This window comes from Drosophila sechellia, chromosome 2L, assembly GCF_004382195.2.
Source record: "Drosophila sechellia strain sech25 chromosome 2L, ASM438219v1, whole genome shotgun sequence".
NCBI lineage: Eukaryota > Metazoa > Arthropoda > Insecta > Diptera > Drosophilidae > Drosophila > Drosophila sechellia.
Genome location: NC_045949.1, coordinates 13,557,302 through 13,575,840, shown reverse-complemented (window position 1 = coordinate 13,575,840; position 18,539 = coordinate 13,557,302). Strand labels below are relative to the sequence as shown.

Sequence of the window (18,539 nt, the reverse complement as noted above, 5' to 3'; positions counted from 1 at the left end):
TTTGCCAGTTAATATTGATTGACTGTCCTTCGGCTCGAATCAATTAATAATGCATCGCAGGCATTTTACCTGGACCGAATGCCTGAATTATTTATGTAACTCGCTCATGGAGAAGTTGCTGGCACTTTCGAGCTCGCTCGGTTATCCTGTCACAAAAAGGAGCAGCCTTTCGGCGATGGGAAAAAAAGCCGCCCGCACGCGACGCCAGTCGACAAACAACTGGCTGCTAGAATGTCCTGGCAACGAGGACACTCGTCTGCCTTGCTGTGTGCATTGTGTTGTTCTCGTGGTGGGTGGTTGGGCTGGCCAACCCACTCGCCGAAAACCAACCCGGCCCCCCTTCGTCCTGGGCGCCGCCATCATTGCCACTTTTTATGATTTGTTGTGAAAATGTATGCAGAGGAAACAGGAAAGCAAAAACGAAGCGCCAGTGCAAAGGGGGTCGCAAAAAAAGTTGCACCAACTGGCGACGAAAGGCTCGAGCTCACACAGATACTCGATTGCAGGGTGTGTGTGCATGTGTGTGTGTGGGGGAAGGGTAAGCGGAAGATCCGGTGTGTGCTTACTGCACATATGTATGCTGATGACGAAGAAAAACAACTGCAGATGTAAGCAGGACAATGGGGATCACAAAAGTGGTTCGAACTAGGCAAACTATTTGCAATGAATCGAAGACTCGTATCCCTAAGATACAACTTAAAACTTAAAAATTTGTTTTAGTTTTCTAAGTGAAAAACATAAATTGAATTGAAACATATAGTTACATAATACATATACTTTTTTAACATTTATTTCTAGTATCCTATCTGCAGCACCGCGAGTGTACACCCCCATTTTCCGGCTCTGACAATAAGAAATCGACCATTCTTTGGTCGCATGCAATATTGTTGTCGCTGTTTCTCGTCGTCCCGTCGTCTCGTGTATGGTAATGATATCCTTCGCTGGGGAGACCGAGGAAAAAAGCAACTACAAATGCGACAGAGTGGCGACAAGTCGACCATTGAATGAGTGATTTCAACCAGAGTTGGGCGAGGGTGGGTGTAACTTTCCGGGTTGTTCTCATTTTGGGTGGGTTAGCCGATGTAACGACTACTCTCGGCGTAACTTTTGAGGGTTATTTGTACCATGAAATATGAGTTTATTATGTCCCATAAAGCTGGCACTGCCATGAGTTGGCCAAAGAAAGTGATATAAAATTAGTTGATTTGGTGGATTGGAAGATATTACAAATGTAACGAAAGTGGGAGTTGAAATAGAGCGTGTGCATTCGAGTGAAAGAGTTGACTGACAGTTTGACATGCAGCGACTATTATGTAATGTGCATTGTAGTGCAGTCAAGCGAGAAAAATCGCTTATGAAATGTGTCAATGCAATTGACAGTCGCAAACTTTAATTAAATGTTTAGAAATCTTAAAAACTCCTCTTAATACACACTCTCCAAACTGTACGTTTGAATTCCAGTTACTCTCAAACTGTAGCTCACAAACTGTACCCAACAAACTGTTCCCAGCAAACCGTTCCCTAAAAACATTTATAAGCCGTAATCCTTTGTTAGGTTTTCCAACGATAATTTAGGTCAATCATCTGCTTGACTTGCAAAAATTCTCCAAACTTATAATTAAAATGGATGGAATTTAAAAAGCGAAAGCAATTTGAATAAGAATCGCTAGCAACGGGTTACAACAAATAGTGAAAGACTGCCAGTCAGCGGGGTTAGAGCCAGGATTATAGGGATATTATTGGGATTTCAAGGGTCGCGTGTCTGGCACATTTTTTATGAGCAACCCCCTAGCTAACCAAAGCACCTCCCCCCTCAGGACACAAAGTACTAAGAGTGTAAATAGAACCGCAAATAAAAAATGTGAGTGAGACTAGTGAAAAGCAAAAGCAGCTTAAAATTTATAATCCTCACTTTCACCCTTTAAGCCGCAGGCGCAGGAGGCCATCGGCAACTTTGGCATTTGGGGTAGCGAAAATTGCAATTGCAAAAATGCAAATGCAAATGCGAATGGCGGATGGCGGCGAACTCATGCAGTATGCGATATATCAAAGCCGAGTGCCGAACAAAAGCTCCTTGAGCCACAGAAGACCCTCGGGGAATCAATGAGTCAAGGCCCTGTGTTCAAATGTAAATAGCCCGTGGTTAAGTTGCCTTTAATTACGCTACCCAATCTCGGGAATTGATGTATTGACAAAAGACGAATTCAATTGCATTCGGTTTGGGATTCGGAGGCTGCAGGACGAACTTTTGCAGCTCAGGGGTTGGCAATCAACTGAGAGCTCGCTCGGTATTGTGTGTATTTTGCACTGGGCAACCTCTATAGAACCTCTTGGACCCAGTTACTGGCTATCGGCCAGGAGATGATGGCCGAGATGACGATGATGATGGTGATGCGGCTGCTGCATCACGTTCTGCCATAATGGCCAACAAAAACTGGACCCGTTGAAATCGCTTATCTGGCATTGCGACAAAGTCTCGACTGCCTGCCAAAGGTCGAAGGTTGAGTTTCGAGTGACTCATGCCGTCCAAAATCCAACTCCCCAATGTCCAGTCAACGCAAACTTTCGTGCAAAGAGCAAAGAAAAATTCAACTAAAGGCAAGTTGAGTGGCCAAAACTTGGATAATTGGTAGCGAGAATATGTTCGAGGGCCACAAAAAGAAAGTTCCAGGCCCGAGTTCTGAGCGTTTCAATCAAATTATATTGATAAAAAAAAAAGTAGAACTGAAACCACCCCCAGAAGCTCTCCCAGTTGATCCCACGTTGACCTCAATCCAAATATTTACAAGATGATAAGGGAAAATTTATTTGTCTACGGCACGGATAACTTTGAAGGCACAGCAATGCCTACCCCTAGTCATACATCATTTTTCCCATTCCCATGAATATTTCATGGGAAAAGCATGGAGTAGAAACCCCAAGGACTTACCTGCATTTCGGGAGCTCCACCCTCGTCGCGAATGAGCAGCAAGTAGCTCTGGCCATCGATGAAGACCTCCTTCTTGAACCGACCACCTTCGGGCGACTCCTCCTGCATGTAGGATCCGGTGAGATAGCGATGCACCAGGGCCGACTTACCAGAGTTCAGGGAACCGACGATTCCCAGCCTCAGATCTGGCACCGAACGAGAAATGGTCCATTCCTGACTGTTCACAAACGAATCTGTAAGAAAACATCAAAAACATCATTAGCCCAGTCGCTTCACTTATTATAATTGGAAATAGAACAAAAAAGTGGAAAACAAGTTTAGGCAGCGCAATTAGCGATCTCGAAGAGGTCGAAACCCGTTTCCCTTTTTTGACCTACATGTGTCGCGGCCAAAAGTTTCGAGCTCTCAAGAAACCATCCTCGCATCATTATGCAAATGTATCCTTCGTTCGCGAAGGAATCCTAAATACACATTCATCATCCTTCGAGCGTATGTTGTTTAGCCCGCTCGCTTGATTGACAGCACAAATGTTTGCCAGGAAGCTTCCTTTTCAGTTTTCGGCAATTGTCTGATGCTCCAACACTTTTCTGATTTAAATTAGCTTATTGTCAGTCAATCAAACTTAAGGTATGCGGCCTTTCAAGGCAACCAATTGCTCCATAAATGGGTAGCTAATTGAAATGCCTGGCAACCTGGCCAGCTGTTTCTGCCTGAGCTTTTTTCGGCTCCTGGCGAGAAGCCATGTGTGCATCACGCCCAAGTTAAACTATCAGCTAAGCTCGCAGTGAAAACACCATTTAGATGACATCATAAATCTTTTCCCAAGAGAGCAGCAGGGCCAAGCCCGAGCCATTAGATTTCCAAGTGCCCACGATCAATTTCAATTCAGGAAAAGGGAACATCGGGTGACCGCCCGGCACATACTCCTTTCAATCAGCCCAGATCCTCACTGAACTTGGGGTAGAGAAGGAGTGACAATGGCTGACCATGCAACTGGCATGGTTGCTCGTCCGGCGATGATTTACTGGATTCACAGGCGGAGGGTAACGTGAAAATTGCTCTATTATGAGTTGTTAAGAGTTTGCTTAAGTAAACAGTGAGGACTTCTGGCGGCGTTTTTTGGATGGACAGCGACAGGGACATGGGCCATAGACATAGACACAGGCAAGGACATGGATATGGATATGTCGGATATATGTACGATGTCGTGGCCGTCGTCTCAAGGGTTTCGAATGGGAACTTGTTTTCCTGCCGCTCGTTAATCGACTGAGGCGATGGACAAGACAAGTTCAACTGGTTTGCACTCCTGCCTCGCTGACCAGAGCGCAAAATTACAAATTAAAACGAAATAAATATGCCTTTTGTTATATAATACTGGAAACACCGAAATAAATCCGGGCAAGATATTGTCGAGTCCAATTGAAAGCGATATGGCTGGGTAAAATTAGCGCGGTTTTGCAATTTGCATGCCTTTTTTCGTTGAGAATAATGGAAATGGGTTTTGGATCAAAGATGGCGTTCTGGCGACTGGTTCCTCGCGGTTCTCATTGCTCGAATTGTAACAAATTGCAGGGGCTGCACCATAGACAATCCCGTCTAATTAATGGCTCGTCATTAGGCTAAAGCGCTTAGAGTTACAAGCCAGTTACAAATGCGTCTTTAAGTTTGACTAATGATGTCAAATGTCTGACACCGAACTGGGGGTTAACTATCACCTGAGGGAATCGGGATCGGGATCGGAATCGGAATTGGGATCGTCGATCGGCTTATGTGTGAAGTTCAAACCGCTGGCCCAGGGCAACCCTTTCTTACGTGTAACCACTATCCCTCGGAGATTGCTGCATCTTTATCTCAACGGGATCGTAACTCAAACTCATGTCAAATGTCGCCGTCGTTGTCAAAACTCCCAAAGAAAATAATTACGTATGCAAACTAGCTGGAACCCAAAAGACGTTCGTACGATTTCCGAGTTTTCCGTTTTTCCATTTCCATTTGCATTTCATGTTCTGGGGAGGAGAAAGTGTCCGTGTTTGTTTGGTCGAAGGGGTTTTTCACTTTGGTTTTTTTTTTTTAGCTCTGTTTGTTTGTGTTTATACACTTTTGCCATTGAGGCGATAAGAAGGCTTGGGATTTACAGCTCTTGATGTGGGTTAAGCATTTTAATTAGCGAACAATATGAAATATTCATATCCCTTTTTGGGAAACATGTTTTCCCAACAAACAGCTGACCGACCTTCTGACCCCAAACTTGAAGATATAGATAGCTTAGTTTTATGACTGACAGCAGCTGTATTCAAACTAAAACCTGAGTTTTATCACCAAGAAGCGTGCCGGACATCCAAGAGAAGTATATACCTCAATTCTATTTGTCCAGGAGGCGCCAAGGATTGTCAGCGAAATAGTCGTAAAATTGTTTATAACCATTTAGTTGTTTACGGTAGCCGCAACAAGAAGCGGTTAGAACTGTCATCGCATCTATGATTTTACGACTGTCCTTTACTCAAATACAGCTGAAGGATACCGGCGAATGGTTAGCAAGCCATAAAACCACAAGAAAATTGATAATAACATCAAATGGGTCTCACATAATCATAGCATATACATATATAGCATAGCCTTAAAAACTAAATAAACAGCTTTAACCAGCTGCAACATCTCATTCTTGAGTACAGTTGAATGCAACCCCGACGAAACTCAATTTACGCTAATTAGATGCCACAAATGGCAAAACTGTTTGTGCCATTGAAAAACGCCACGTATGTTTTGATACATTGGCCATGCCCGTAAATGGTCAAATAATGTGATTTTAATAAGCCATAACCATAATAATGGAATATTTTTCCATTTGCCTCGCCTTTCATGGAATTATGAATAGCGTTAGTTGGAGATCTTTGGGATACGCATCCCATGGATGCCTATTTGCATTGGCCCACGAAAAACCTACGAAAATATTTAGGTAGGCTGAACCCGACGACAGTGTCCAGTCCCCGAGATCTGGCAATAAATCTCTTGATCCCCGACTTCAGATTCACCTATGTACATATATATATCCTTCAATTTCCTTCTTGGTGTTGGCGTTGTAGTCCTACGTCCATTCTGTGCATTCTGCACATCTGCTCCAAAAACCAGATTTACTTTCTTTTTGTCCCGAACGCCGTTTGTATTTGCCCAGAGATCGGTGAAAGAAGATCACGGCGACTGGTGGCAAAGTTGCTGGCAGCAACCAGCAAAAAGTAGCCTGCACAAGAATTGGGTTTTCCTTCTCCGATTCCGATTTCGATTCCAGCCGATCCTCGGCTGCCGTCGACCCAGCAACAAAAGGCAAAGAAAATTAGCAAAGCCCACAAATGAATCGAGGCAAAAAGGGCGATCGCACAAACAAGATTACCAGTGGAACTGGCTAAGAGGTAGGAGGAGGATATTGCAGACAGGAAAAGGTGACTTAAATAAGGCACACACAAAGTGAAAGGTTCAGCGCAAGAATTTCTAACAGACCATATTGAAGATACATATATACACATGCAGGCCAGAACAATTTTTAAATAAATCATATAGCTATATTTGTTTAGTGCATACTTCAAGCGCATTCAGCCTGAACTTTGGTAAACAAACTTATTTGTTTAAGCCAAACAAAAATAACATTTACCAATTAATTGCAAGTCAAAACAAACAAACAATAACTTGTGCACCTGAGGGGGGATTGCAATGGCACTCATTTCATCCAACTGTTGTCTTCCACGAATAGGAAACTCATAGAAAAGTTCTGCACGAATGATTGCGACACCTCAAGGTCCGACCTGGGGCATCATCAACGGCGTCACGCAACCTGAGATGGAATGGAATGAGATGCAATGGGATGGGTATCCGTCAGATACATTCTTCGCCCAGTGTCACGTGTATGAGTATTATTGTGGGAGGCGGCTAAAAAACAACAATATATATGTATGACTTCATCGCCCAGAAATCCATAGGAAAGCAATTGAAATTGACACAGAAATTCACGGATCATTAGCAAATGCGCGAACATCCAAACAAGCAAACGGACGAGCAGATGGCAGATCTCTCGTTTGCCCAAGTGGAGATGGAACATGTGTTGGATTTTGATAAATTAGATTGAGGAGCTGGCAATTTCATTCAACTCGCTGTCCAAACACCGTTTGAAGGTTAAGCCCACACTCAAAAGACCACGCCCCAGAGTATGGGAAAGGGTTAAACGAGATCCTTTTTGCGTCTGCAATCCCTTAAGGATGCTCTGCTTAGGTGGCTGTCATTGGCTGCGAGATTTATGTACTCAGGTAATAAAGCATCTTCTTTGTTGACGCTTTATTTCGTTGGCTTTTTTTCGTTTTTGGGTCGTTTATCAGTTTTTGGGGCCGAATTGAATTCATTTCTGTGTTGAAACTCATTTATCATGCGAGCACAGGAAGAGTAAATTGCCAAACACGCGGCGGTAAAATAATAAAAAATAGCAGAAAGTAAATAAGGGAAATATCACTTGGCTGTAAGCTATGATTTTCTTATCGTCCAGCAGTTGAAACCCACACAATGAGGAAGTACATAGAGTACAGTGAAGTCTTATCAGTCATAAAGTATTTGTGAAATCAATTTACTATACAAAAGTTGAAGTTCTAAGGCAATTGTATTTTCTCTTTTTTTTAAGGAATTAGCTTTTCTAGAGAAGTTATTATTCATTAAGTGCAGCGCTTAAATAAAACTTCATCATCAACGATAAATGCGTTCTTGTTCCTTGTGTTCTTTATTTCCTAAAATTAATCTTATCAAATACAATCTAATCTTTTACTTTTCATTTGAATTGGGTGAATCTTGTTTATGACATCAGAGCGGATATTTTAACCTTACCCAATAGGCTTACTAAATAAGAATGGAGTCATGACGAACTTTCCGACTTCTATTGCGAGTTTAGGAAAATGTAAATTTTTCTTTTCCCATCCCAAAACGATTAAATGTCAAATTTACGACACGACTCGTCCCAAGATCATCTTACAAAATGATCGGAGAAAATATGATATTTTTTTGTTTCATTTTTCTCCAAAAAATAATTTTCCCGCCACCCCAAAAAATGAGTTTTTTCAATCAAAAACAGCGCAAAAAAAAAAGACACCCGGCTGAAGAATCTTTTGAGCTCGTGCGAGTCAATCAAAGTTGACAATGGGAGAGGCGGAGAAAGCAAGTGAGATCGCGCAAGGACATGCAGGACACCGTCTCCTGGTGGTGGCTTCTTTCACTCACTCTGCCGCTTGCTCGGTAGCTCACTGTACTCTATTAAATATGACATATTTATGAAGTGTCAGTCCCGAAGACAATGGACGGGCAAAATCCGAGGAAGAAAGCATTGAAAAAATGTAAAGAAAGTGCAATGGGAAATGGGATTTTTTCCTGGGATTCCCGTTGTCAGCTGCTCCCTGGGCTGATGGTCGATCGTTAAATCAAATAATATAAAATTCGAATCGTATTTGTGTTTAATATTTATGCGGTGTGCATTGCAATGATGAGCATTTGATTGTCCTGCGACTTTGAGGTTTTCCATTTGCGGTTTGGATTTGCAAAAAGAACATGGTCGAATGAAAACTGGGAGCAGGGATTTTCGTATGTCGTTTGTGTCCCATAAATATCGCTTCAATTAAATCGATTCGGAATGGTCAGGCGCCTCATTAGAGAAAAGGCAGCTGGCCAATAATATTCCACGATCCACTGCCAACTCCGATCCTCGATCTTCGATCTCCGGCTACTGACCAACTGACCAGCTGACTTTTTCCTTTTCTTTTCCGCTTTCCTAGCCGCTCAGGCGCAACAAATTATTAAATTGCTTACTTTTACTTTTCCACGTTCTACACGAACTATTTCTCGCTCCTTTCTGGCAGCCTCCTTAGCGGTAGTTTGCTGTTGGCCACTTTTACCTAGAAATCTCATCTCATCTGCCATTGTGCCGAGTGTGGCTCGTTTACATCTTTTCTTCCAGAGCCAGAGCAAAAAATTATGATGACCATTGTTTTGCACGAGGCCTCCATCCATTACAATCTTATTTATGGGTGTTTTTCGGTGCTCAAGAGTGTGAGTGTCCTCCTGGCCGAAGGATTCGCCCAAACAGACGACGTGTGCGTTCGCAACAAATTTGCCAGCATATTTCCTTGTCCAACTGAATTAAACTAAGTTCTAGTTTTTAAGCCGTGGGTTTCGGCGATCTGAGTCGCCTTGTCCCACTGTCTTTTCTTCGTGGTTCAATGACTTTGCTGGCCATAAGCTGAGTTGTTGGTGTTTCTGCCAAGATACCTCAACCGGTGGAAACTCACTGCTATCAGTCAGACGCCAATGCAATACTTCGTACGCGCAGGCTATAGAATTACACTAAGCGGCAGGTTTAAGTTACAGAAAAAAAATTATACCTAATGTGCACAAAATACTTAAAGTTCGTCGAATAGCTGTAGTAAATCTGCCTGCATACATGGTTTGCCTTTTTAACTATTTTCTAGGATTTACAAAGGTTAATTTTCTTAGGGGACATCAAGTCATCTTAAAACACCACCAAAACCTCTATAGTTACTAATGATGTCTCTAATATCGCTACCCCTAAACAATCTTTTTATGGCCATATCCCACATATTAAACCTTTAATTAAACTGTATACTTTATGACTGTTACGATTGTGATCTTGCGAGAAAACCCGCAGCAAACTGTAGGATAGTGTAGAGATAACTTTTCAGACAGATCATAACTACCCACAAAGCAACCGAAAATGCGAATAACATGGGGAAAATACGAGAAGCAAAAAAACCTCGAACCGGTTATGTAAGATTCATGTAAGTTCCCGTGAAGAGAATCACTTGAGTGTGACTGAACTTTCGGCCAGGCCAAGAGGAAATCAATGCAATAATGATGAAGGGCACACCTCCGAATTGGGATGTACAATGCTAAACTTAATGATGTACACATAGCCTTGGAATTGCCATTGTAAAAATTATGTTGGAATTTTATTATCATTGTTATTATTATTTTGTTAAAGCAGAAGGGAACGACGAGCGCCCCCAATACCATCAACAATTTGGCGGTGTCAACGCCACATTAGAATTTCAATGGGCATTAAACCTTAGATTGAAGCGAAGCGGGAACAAAACCTAAATAAGAACTTCCGCTGCTGAATGCGTTTGCCATATAGGTAAAACTACCCAGTAAAGCGTAGGTTTTGAATGGGGCTTTTGGGATTTGTGAAAAAACAAAGGGCCAAGCAAGGGAAAACGAAAATGCAATCCCTCTATGGTCAACCTGCTATTCAAAATTGAATTTTCGATCGTTATGTTTAGATACACTTTGCATTCTGAATGGAGTTTGACCAATAAACCTGCCGCCTTTCCTATCTTTCCGTTTCCAACTGTATTTGGGGAGAAAACTCACTGACGCATTTTGGTGGTGGATAGATAGATAGGTATTTCTGTTTTCCCAACAAGTGTCCCACTGTTTGCTGCGGAAGCGGCGTTCGAAACGTGTCGCTTTTCATCTAATTTGCATATTTTTCCAGCTATTTTCTCATTACAGGCAAATGCATTCAAATTTCCCCCCGTTTTCACTTTGGCATTTGACAGGTTTTCTTGAGACAGGGGTCGCTTCCTTATGATTTAATTGAAAATACGCAAATTTATTTCGAGCTATTGCCGTAAGAAGTGTCGAAATAAATTTGAATTCTTTCGAGAGCTGGGAATATGTATATTTGATTGGATGCATTTGGTCATGGTCGAAAGCCTGTGTGTTGGTTCTAGTTTTCCCAGGCTTAAGAATGATCAACAAATTGAATTGATATTTCGAAATTAGCTTGAGATACTTCCTCTATTTTATGAAGTTCCACTCGAAGTGATCTTGCCTCAATGGCAGAACTCTGGGAAACAAGAAGTTAAGACCAGTAAGTGGCTTAAACAGCTTAAGTTTAAGAATCTACTACTAACGTTTCCATCTGCCTAGCCAACCAAAAAACCATGACTTGCCTCAATTTTCAACTATTAATAATACGATATTAACATCCAAGATAGAGACATCATAAACGAGATACGCCTAGAAATTATCATATTTTTATTATTACTGCGAGAGATCATAAAATTTCATTAATTACATGTTAGCGTAAGGTTTCACTTTTCAAAGACAATGAGGAAAGTGAAGAGGAAAATTCGTTAGATAATTACAAGACAGTTAAAAAAGATACCGAATAAGAAAAGGTGCATTTTGAAAGGTGGCGCGTGCGTTACGGCTGCAAAATAAGAAATATGTTTATCACCATTTGGAGAGAAGACCATATAAAGAGTAGCATCCCACCATTTGGCTGCTGACCGTGAAGTGGAGAATGATTAATGGTGTGCCGAACCCAGAACCGATCGATAAACTCGAGAGTCTCGCCATGATTGACACCAACCAAGAGTGACACTTCTAACAACAATACTTAATCCAAGCCATGCGCCGCCGATGACTCAACTTGTGGTTCCGACCAAAATCGGAGATAAAACCAAAAGTCTCGCGACTCTGCGAGTTGCCTTTTAAGGTTTGCCAAATGCTGATCTATGTTTGGTTAGTGGGCGGTTGGGTTAATTAATGTGGGCGGGACATTAATTCAACTGGCAAATGCCGAGACTTTGTCACTCATTAAAGTCACAAAATTGAGCGGACTAATTAAGGGCACGCGTGAGAGTTTCCGCATAGCAAAAGGTCAACATGTGGGTCGTAAATCGAAAAAAAGTACAAAAATAATTGAATACTTTCTTCGGCCAGATTAAGCCCAGCAACTAAACTTTCCCACAAAAATCTACCCCCAAGTTGGGTTCACTTGTCCCAGTCGCAAAAGCAAACGACGAGTCATGATCTCATCAAAATGATTACCATCTCCGCACAGATACATTTTGCAGATACTCGTACTATATGTATATGCTTTAGATCGCTGGAAACCCGTTCACACACTCATGTTTGCCCCCAGCAAATACAATTGCGTTTTAATTTTAATCATACGTGTTCGTTTCTCTTTTTCGTAAATTTATTCTAAATTTCGTTGGCTATATACTCGTATTTGCTATTCGCACCGAATGTGTTAAGCGTATTATTCGCTCCTGTTGTTGACTCTTTATTTATCTTGTTTAAGCGCTGAGTGCACGAGCGGCTAGAGAAATAAAAAGTATAAGTATACAAAAACAGGGGAATAAGCAAAATAAATTTAAAAAAAAAACATACACAAAACATTAAAAGTGTTGCGTGGAACAGATTGTACTCAGAACGCCAAGAGATTTGCCTATTAAAATGTCTTGAAAATTGTACAATATCTATAGTAGCATAGATCTATTTGACGAGATACTTTGGGGACTTTCGAGCAAACAAAAAGGGGGGCACAAATAACAAAAAACCAAAAGGCTGTCAAGGTCTTTGAAAAGTCACAGTGCTGTCAGTTGAATGGGAAATCGGAGCAAAGAGGGCTTCAATATCTCGAGATCTCAGGTATTTTATATTCCAGACTTATCTATCTCAGTTGCAAAACATATCAGTTGGCGGGGGATAGGATAGAGACCTTTTTTTTTAATTAAACAAAGTGAATGAACGGCAATCAATGGGAGCACATTTAACTATTTATACACCGTGTATATAGAATAGACCGTCCATTTCTTATCTTATCAATACATGGCGCGACTTGGGGCAGCAAAAAAAAAAAGAAAAGAAAAAAAATACACACGAAATAATAGAACACTCTTCACTAATGGCATTCCGAATGGAATTTGCAATTTGAGTGGAAATTAATGACTCGATCAGGGAAAATATCTGCACACACATGCAGGAATGCGTTGCAGCATGAAAAATTGCAATGGGGCAAAGAAATAATCATTCAGCGTTAAAAATAGAAAATGATCGGGAAAAGGGATAGAATAAAACTTAATTTTACCATTGGCATGCGTTTTCCAAGTAATGAGGCAAGCAAGTATTAAAACATGACGAAGTAATTTCGATATTGATGAGGCATCGCAAAATGTTAAGGAAAAAGAACACATGATGCAATTGTGTATAAAAAGCTGGAAAATTTATGGTGAATAAAGTTTTTTTTTTTAGAACTTTAACCGCATTCGTATTGTAAGACATTAACAGTCCAAGAAATTTGCATAAATGTTTATTTTTGTAAGTTTTTATGGCTGTTAGTCTACCGCAAAAGTGTTTATATACATACGCTGTGATTCATGGCCTGAACAACGAGTGATGTATTAAAGTGTTTAATCTCCTGCAGATCAATCAACCTAATCTCTTGGCCCGATCTCTGGCTGGCTAGAACCAGGTTGACACATTTTCCAAAGCCCCACCGACGGAACTAGCTTCTTTGGCTTGTATCCGAACTTTAAGCCACGCCATGTGGCAGATACTTAGTAAGCCAACTGATGGATATGCGCGATAAGATGAAAGAGGCTACTTGGCACCTTCCCACCCATCTTGCCACCGATTGACGTCATTAAGTGGCATTGATTGCAGTGTGTCAATGCTGACATCGTTTGGCTTCTGTTACCCGCATTTTTCGAGAATCGATAATTGCATGCCAAGGTACCAAACTAACAATGGTGCCAAAGTGAGAGGTGGACAAACTTTCGACATTCAGTTGTCACGGCTACTGAAAGTCAATGTCGAACAATACGAATGTGAGTCAATGTTACAAAACACGGACCTCCTCTTCCCTTTTGCATTACAACAGCCTAACTTTCGCTATCCATTTCATTTTATTGACCTTTCACTCCGACAGCTTTTGATAGAAACAAAGAAGTTTGGCAAACTTTTGTTTGCATGTAATTTCCATTTTCATGCTAAAAAGCATGCAAAATAAGACATAATGCTGTCATAACTTTGACATCATAAAGCCCACAACGGAGGAAGTATCGTAGTGAAAAAAAAACTATGCCAAATTGCATTATTATCGCGCTGACTGATTACAACACCCAAAGTTTGCCACACACTTTGACACATGACACGCGATGTGCCACATTCAAAAGTTTTTAACTTTTTTCTCTATTTTTTCACACTCTAATAGAGTTGGGCAAAAGTTTATTTCGACTGTTGCACATTCAATGTTAATAAGATAACCTGTGCAAGGTCATTGGTTTATGATTTTTCTCATTTCGACTTGGGGTAATTAACGAAATTGCATGAAAAGTTAAATGATTTTCGCGGCATAATAAACTAATTATCAAATATTTTAATGAGCACGAGTGGCGAAATAAATAAGCTTAGTTTTGGCTAATGGTGATTAGGTGGCAAGGTCTGCAAAAGGGGAGTACTTGGGGTGGTGGCACTGTGGGAAAAACAGTTGAGTAGTTTTCAACAACAATGACCATTTTTATGCGAATGGAGCATGTGTTAGCTATTTAAGACTTAATTGTCGCCGGATTTCTTCACTTGCAGGTGATTTAAATTGGAATTCTGCGAAATTGTATAGTATAGCATAGCCCCCTAGTTTCAAAGTGAACTTTGACCCGCCATGTCCCCATCTTTGGTCGCTTTACATCGACACTGTACCTCACCTGATTTACGTTTCTCGCTGCGATCGGGCACCACCAGGCTCTTGGCCCTCTTGACCCTCAGGGATCGTCTCCGGATGGAGCGGAGAAAGGCCTCCGGCATTCGGGAGAATCGCTGCGGAGTCTCCGGAGCTTTGGCCCTCTCCGGCAGGAAGAAGTTCTTAACCGCCAACATGTTGCTGCTGCTGTGTTAACTGTTGCTCTTGACGGCTTTTCTTGGCCCTGTTGGCTGAGTTCTTGTTGCTGCTGCTTTGGCAATGAAATGTGTTTTTGCGTTTCTGCTATTTTTACGCCGCTTCAGTGTTATTTATCTGGTGTAATCCTTTTTGTGCGCCTTGGTTTTGCTGCGCTTCGCGTATTTATTTATTTTTATTCGCACTTATTGGCTTCCTCGGCCACATTTTAGCAACTTGTTTGGTCTTGTGATTTTGAATTTGCATTTTAGCACATAAATAAACTGTATGGTGACTAACACACTTGGTCACTATGCAATGAAAGCACAAAAACTCTTCGTGAATGTGTTTGTTTATTATTTATACAACTGACGACATTGATTTGCTGCTGCTTTGGGTTATATACAATCCGACTGACGTTATTTCATCAAGTATCCAACAAAATTGCAAAGCCGAGTATCCGTGCGTACGTCTACATCGAGTGCTGGTCGAAACACAACTGAATGCGAGAGCCTTCGTCGTGGAGGGCTGACGAATAACAGCGCTCTGTTGGACAACAGCAGCTGTTGCTGCGCTGTTGCCACGTGCTGTTAGCAGCTGCAAAGGTAATCGGCAGGTAAACCAAATGGTCCCGGGAGCCAGGTTTCCCATTCCCCCCGACAGCTTGTTGCAGATACTCGAGGAAACACGATACCCCTGCTTCCGGAAGCCACCCAGTGACTTTGCGACATTTATCGGCATATAAAAAATACATTCCAGAGCGCTTTTTATAATTTCCATTGCGCATTTCCTAAAATATGTGCCAAACTAAAATATAAATATATATCTCTAGATAAATTATTTATATTATATACTGGCTATATATTGTATAGTGAATGTTTATAGCTATAATTGTCGTAAAACATTTAATTTATTGAATCTTCAATGATGTGGCGAAAACAAAACTGAAATGCTTATTCTAACATATCAAGTGAGTCTTTTGCTCATAAATTTAAGTTTCATATACCTTGCACTTAACAAGTAAAAATTTGACTGCAACGCAATTTGTGACTAATTCAGTGCGTTTAAAAATAAATACTTGTTTACATTGCCAGGTATCGTGAAGCTCATTCCCAGATAAGACCAAGCTAATTTAATAATGGCCAACAAACAAACCACGATCTACGATAAGCGATGTTAAAAACTGCATATCAAACTTAACAGTGGTAAATCGTATACGTTTAACAGTAACAGCGTAATGTACAATCTTTAAGAGAGCGTGTACAAGCAGAACATTTTCCACTTGGGGGATGATGACGCAAAAGAGAACCTCGAAGAGAGAGAGTAGGTGACGCAAAAGAGTGGCCATAACAAAAACATCATACGGAAATCAAAATGCAATAATAAACATTTAGCTAGCTGTTGTTGAAGACTATCATGATGATGCACATGATGAAGTCGAAGATAATACTGCTTGGGGATACTGATGCAGTTCCGCCAACCATCCCCAACCCATCCCCACCCCATCTCCACCTCCATTTTCATTTCCAGCTTCCGACGCGTGGAAAACTGTGCAGACAGCGCTTTGTTGCTATTGTTTTTAGTTGGGGTTTCGGTTAGTGGGCCGCTTGGGGCACCGCGTCTTGTTTTTGTTATGATGCCGATGCCAATTCACTTCCTATGGAGCGAGATGCTGGCGGGGATTCACCGTATGCACCATATGCTCACCGTAATTTGTCGATTGTTTTTTTATGCAATATGCGAATGCACAAGATGTAAATCGAAATTTAGAGGTGGCTGCCGGGCAGATTGGTCACTGCAATTGCGGTGATTTAACCATACCAATAATATGTTCAAATCAGGTGTAAATTGCATACAGATACGTACAAATTAACTTAACTCACTGTGCTTTGTGGCCAAACTTAAGCTAGGAATATATGTATAACAATCCAAATCAGTAGCAAAAACCAATGCCTCGGTCGTTTCCTATCATGCCCAAGATCATCCGTGTTGCCCCACTTTATCAAAAGCTAAGCCAACCCGGCGATAAAGCAATATAAATTATAACCTTTTGTTGAGCAACAAACTGCAGTTTGCTTTCAGATTACATCTCCACCTTTGTACCAGCACAGATTGCCTTAAAAATGCGAATCCCAAAAGCAGCCAGCGACACGTGAACTGCATTATATGCTCGATAATTGGACACGCTCGCCACTTTTGCTCGACTCACTTATCGGGGCCACACTCCGCACTTTACGGATACCATTCAACCATCCTAAAAACCGACTAACCAACCAACCCGATCCGAATCCCAAGCAGGGACACACTTTGCGACTTAATTAGACGACATCAGCGGCAAGCGACATTGAAATACAAATCAGCAGCGGAAGTGGGAGTTGGTTGGAGTAAAGTGCGGGGAGGTACATACATCCATTCACGGCAAGACATCGCACGCGATTGCAGAGGAACTTGGGTGGGTGGGTTCCTCAGATGTAAACCACCCTCGCAGAAAAACTATGCACTGAACAAAAAGTTGTGGGAAAAGGAGGAGAGTGTCTCTATAACAGAAAGTAGCTAAAAATGTCCGGTAAATTAGTTTCAAGACCTTGTTTTGCTATCGCATAAACTTAAATCAGATAACGTATGTAAAAGTTCATGTCACGATAATCATATCATAATGTTGATACGTTTAGATATACATATTTTATTCCAAAGTAGAAAGTAAGTAAGTAACCTTAAAGTCTAGACCGAAACTTCTGCCAATTAATTATTTATCTATTCTTTAATAAAACACTGAATTTATTAGTGTAATGAGGACGAGGCTGGGTGCGGCTGCTACTGAACGTACATTTTTTTTATGGAATTTTAATGGAATTTCTAATCAACCTGCGACACAAGACTCCGCCTGGCAGAAGGGCGCGTCCGTCCGTCTGGGTCGCGCACCCCGAGAGGATTTCCCCTCGCGAGTCGACGACTTGCCCAGATTTCATTGAGGAATGTTGCACGAAAAACACGCACCGCATTCGCCAGGGGGTTGCAATTGTGGGTGGGTCAAGCTGTGGCCTTCGGCATGTGCGACACTTTCCATTTCAATTGTCCCAGTTCCGTTCGCTTTGGCCCCGAATGAAATCATCGAGATAAAATGCCAAAAGAAAAAAAGAAAAAGTGCCACTCAAATGACGTTAATAAAACAGCTATTTGGGCTTTAAGGGTTAAAAAGTAGCAATCCAGTGGCAACTTTGACTCCCCCTTCGCAAACAGCCGCGGGCTAATTAGAACCTGAGGGTGCTATGGTCGATGTAACTTTAGGGTGTCACCGATTCCACTCCTCCAACTCCTGCGCAGATCCCCTTTCACACAAGAGCAATTCGTTAGTGCTTTTAATTGCCTGCAAATGTTTTGGCCAAGGGTGTAGTTCGATTTTTAGGGGATATCTAGTTTTATTTCACAATAAATTTACTTTCGAAATAAATCCAAAATCAAAAATACATTATTATCTTATTTAGGATACCAAATATGAGAACTACCGTGCCTTCCAGTTAGCTTTGATTGGTAATCACTAGATAATGTAATAATTAAAAATTCCTCAAAATAAATTTGCAACTTTTTTAATCTGATATGAATCCCTCTGTGGAAAAGCAACTCTGTAAACGACAACCCTGTCCAGTTGTGAGTGGCAACAAATTGAGCTTCCCTCGCCGGCAGTGGAAAACCACGAATCCTGCACCCTAGCATTGAAATTTGATACTTTTGCAGTGGTCCACCCACTCGGAGCTTGTTGGGCCAATATTTGCCTTAGCAAAGTTCATTGTGGTGACTTTGACACCCACCCCGTCCAGAAACAAAAAAAAAGGTCTCTCTAGGGTTAAAGGCGGAAGCATACGATTTGTCACGATGTATGAAGACCCATTTATTTGATTTAGT

General features: G+C 41.4%; 1 protein-coding gene across 3 annotated transcripts in view; it reads right to left on the bottom strand.

Annotated features, from left to right (window-relative positions):
• Positions 1–18,539, bottom strand: part of LOC6611217 (centaurin-gamma-1A) — a 53,448-nt gene that overhangs the window by 4,252 nt on the left and 30,657 nt on the right. The window contains exons 1-2 of one of the 3 annotated variants that reach the window (XM_032725842.1): positions 14,467–15,137; positions 2,930–3,162 (exon numbers count right to left, since the gene is read on the bottom strand). In XM_032725842.1, the coding sequence (XP_032581733.1) occupies positions 2,930–3,162; positions 14,467–14,638 (405 nt within the window). In that variant the 5' untranslated portion in view covers positions 14,639–15,137. Of the gene's footprint in view, positions 1–69; positions 179–2,929; positions 3,163–14,466; positions 15,138–18,539 lie in introns of those variants that run through there. The other 2 variants (XM_032725799.1, XM_032725891.1) reach the window with 2 other exon arrangements.